General features: G+C 44.4%; 1 protein-coding gene across 1 annotated transcript; it reads right to left on the bottom strand.

The window, feature by feature from the left end:
* Positions 1-426: 426 nt before the first annotated feature.
* Positions 427-3,531, bottom strand: Insl5 (insulin like 5). The gene is made up of 3 exons (XM_057783460.1): positions 3,512-3,531; positions 3,224-3,399; positions 427-650 (listed from the first exon to the last, which is right to left on the bottom strand). The coding sequence occupies exons 2-3, from the start codon at positions 3,396-3,398 to the stop codon at positions 427-429; spliced, it is 399 nt and encodes a 132-aa protein (XP_057639443.1). The 5' UTR covers position 3,399; positions 3,512-3,531.

Here is a 3,531-nt window from a genome sequence, read left to right as displayed (position 1 = left end):
CCAGATGAGGTGTGGGGCCTGCTCTCCCAAATGTTGCAGCTGTGGTGGCGGGCAGGGGCCACTCTCCTGCCCTTATGACCTTGGGGCCAGCTCTCCCAACTGCCTCAGGTGTCGATGGGCAGGGTGGGTGGCTATCATAATCTTGTAAGGGAAAAGCATCACAGTGAACTTTGATTCATGCATTTTATTGCAGTCTTGCAAAGCACTTGAAATTTCAAAGCAGAAATTAGAATTCAGAAAGAAGAATGGATTGACCTTGGCAAAGGGAGAAGAGAGATACCTCTTGGCTTTAAGCCATAATAGACAGACCTTTTAGAAAAGGATTGTCTGCCCCCTAAACCATGGCTGTAGTGATAGAAGCTGGGACTCGGTGGTAGGATGCCAATTAGATACATGCTGAAGCTCGCCCGTAGGTATGGGCACTTCCTAACAGAGTGTACTGAGCTCAGTCATGGAGCAGCCTTCCGTGCAGCACAGATCTCGTTTGGACATCACCAAGTACTTCTTCAACTGCCAAAGCCTTTCCACGGGCGCCTGTGCATCTGGAACAAGCTCCTGGCCTGAAAAATCCATCTCGGGAAGGTTGTGCTCAAGAGTTTCCTTGCATGTCTCCTGTCTGTCTGGGAGATGAAAGTGGCTTCTTGGCTGGGCTATAAGAAAAGAAAGGCACCATACTACCTTAAAGAACCCTGACAAAGAAAGCACCGAAGACCTGGCTTGTGAATGCTCTTTATTTTACAGAGGTTGACAGGCATCAGTGTCAGTTGGCTAGCAGTAACTGCTGCCAGCTGCCTCTGCTCCATGACCAGCAGTTTCCAAAGATGCTAGATATAATTAACAAGAAGCTATCTAATTAGCCAGAGAAGAGATCATTAATTAGTTAGGAGCAGAACAACAGTAACAAAAACTCTGAGTAAGCCTTGCAGGGTTGATCAATGGGATTTCCATTCCATATCTGAAAGTAAAACATGGGCCACATTGTTTAATCTAAATGTTGTTCCCAATGTCTGTCCTCAAGTCCCTCTGGCTTTTGATCTAGTTCAGACTCAATGGAACAACACTGGGAAGCACTGAACAAAAACCACGCGAGTGAATGTTTGTTGGCCAACTAGAAATTGATCAGATAAATAGTGTGAGGGAAACACGATGGAGACCTGTGGAAGGTTTGAGTGCTATGATCTCAGTGACTTCCAAAGAAGATGGGGCCAGTGAGAAGCTTCAGTGGGTAAGGGTGCTTGCAGCCCAACAATGAAGGCCTGAACCCAAATTTGATCCCCAGAATCCACATATAGATGCAAGGACAAAACTGACTCCACAAAGTTGTCCTCTGACCACCAACTATGTACTGTGGTACACAGATGTGCCTGTTTACAGATGTCATATGATACACACAGACACACACACTCACATAACAATACTAAAAAATAAAATCTAGAAAAGAGAAATGTATAAATACATGTTTAAAAACATGTATTTCTGATCAGGTCTGTATGAACCTTGGTATTAAAGTGGTAAGAACAAGTTTATCACATCTTAAGGAATCATCCCAATAAACAGGGATATTTGCCAATCCTTCACTCTATACTTAACAATATTGACTGTTGTTAGTCCTTCACTAAAGGCTTCTTGTTTAGCACAGTCATTTTAATCCAAGCTGGAACCTTTAGCACCTTCCTTGTGTCTTCAGCATTTACATGTCATTAATTTTCAAAGACTTTATTAGAAAACAAAAGTAATGAAACCCATTATTCAAGCAGAGTCACGAGGAGGGCATAGAAAGAGCAATGTTTCATAGTCTCACTTATAAGAGAGATCTGGAAAGCCGAGGCCAGAGGAGCAACAGGAGAATGGTGGCTGTCTGAGGATGAGTTAGGTGTCCGGGGATGGAGAGAAGGGAGCCACGGAATACAGAGTTCCAAGTAGCCGGGAAGAATAAGTTCAAGAGATTGCCTATACAATGTGGCGGCTGTGATCAATGGAACATGAGCGTTCCTGAAGTTTCTAAGAGCACACATCTTCAGTGTTCTCACCACACACACACACACACACACAAGTGTAGATAATGTGTGTGCAAATTAGCCTGCTCTAGTCTTTGTGTAGCATCAACATGGTATATATGTGATAAATCCATTTTTGTTGATTTAAAAATAAAGAACAGTAGAAGCTTAAATAAATTTTACCTCATGGTTTTAAATTTTTATTTTTATTATTTTTAATTTTGTGTGTATGTGTGTAAGTGTGTGTGTGTTTGTGTGTGTATGTTCGTGTGTGTACATGAATGCAGGTGCCCAGTGGGGGACAAGGAGCCAAACCCCCAGCAGCTGGAGATACAGACAGTTGTGAGCTGCCAGACATGGACCACTGAGTCATGTCTCCAGCCTTTTACCTCATAATTCATTAGAAGATTAGCAGAAAGAATCCCAGTCAATCTCCTAAGTTATTTGAATTCAAAGCCAAAGTTCAGTGAAGCCCACACATCACTGCTGGGAGAGCTGACTGACGGGCACTCTGGGAATTCTGACCACACATTTCCTATTGCTCACAAGGCCCCTAACTCCCCACCCCCCTGCCACTTCTCAAACTTGACAGAGGCCGCTCCACCTTCTCCATGATGTAAGTGACCATTGAAGCCTTCTGGTCACTTGGGGCACAGTATGTAATGGCAATGACTTCGGCTCTTGAAGCACATAGAAAACCTGGCTTGCTATCTGGTCCCGCTGCTGAGTGGCTGGACAGTTTCCTTATTGATAAATGATAAACAGTGGGAGCATTACTTCATATGATTCTCATCGGAAAGCAGAGCGAATGTTGCCCCTGAAACTGCCTGGTACTTTATAAGTGCTCTGTCGAGTGGAGTCCATCCTTTAACCCTTGTTTGCCACTTACCTGAATTCCAACTTAACGCCCTCCGTAATCATCCATGTGCAGCTATCTATCTGGCCTCTCTAAAGCCTTCACTGCTCGGCTCATGGAAGCTACGCTTGCTGAAGATGCAATGAAATTATTGCAAGCAGAAGACTAGAGCATAGCAGTGCAATACTTTCTAAACAATAGCATGTTCACCTCTTCCCAGGCCGAATTCAGAGATGTATTTTGATGATTAACCACATACATTGATATACAAGCAGATCAGTATTTCTTAGAGAAATAGCTACTAAAATAACTGGGGAAGGGTGTACAAGGAGAGATCTAGGGGGAAAAGTAGGTGTGTGAGCTCAATTACCTCGCTGAGTTGGGGGCGCCTCCTCCAGGTGTCTCCTCCATTGAGAGTTGGCACAGATGTAGATGACTGTTCTCACATAGTCGAGGCCACAGAGCTTCACAGTTTCCCTGCTTCTAGCTTGCACCGCAGTCAACAGGACGGAGAATAGGAACAGAGCGAGAGTGGGGCCCCTCATGCTGCCAGAGAACGTGAGAATCGGTGCAGTCAGCAGCACCCAGTGAATGCTTGAAGTTACCTCACCCTCTTGGGCCATTTATACTAAGCCCCTGGAAGCTCGATTGCTCAGACTTTATTTTAACAGTATTTAC

Source organism: Chionomys nivalis, chromosome 11, assembly GCF_950005125.1.
Source record: "Chionomys nivalis chromosome 11, mChiNiv1.1, whole genome shotgun sequence".
NCBI lineage: Eukaryota > Metazoa > Chordata > Mammalia > Rodentia > Cricetidae > Chionomys > Chionomys nivalis.
The sequence above is the reverse complement of the archived record's forward strand: the minus strand, read 5'-3'. Positions and strand labels throughout refer to the sequence as shown.

Coding starts and splice junctions, on each gene's coding strand:
- Insl5 (XM_057783460.1), bottom strand. CDS start 3,398: ATGAGGGGCCCCACTCTCGCTCTGTTCCTATTCTCCGTCCTGTTGACT. Junction 651..3,223: donor GGCGCCCCCAACTCAGCGAG/GTAATTGAGCTC, acceptor CTTTTCTTATAG/CCCAGCCAAGAAGCCACTTT.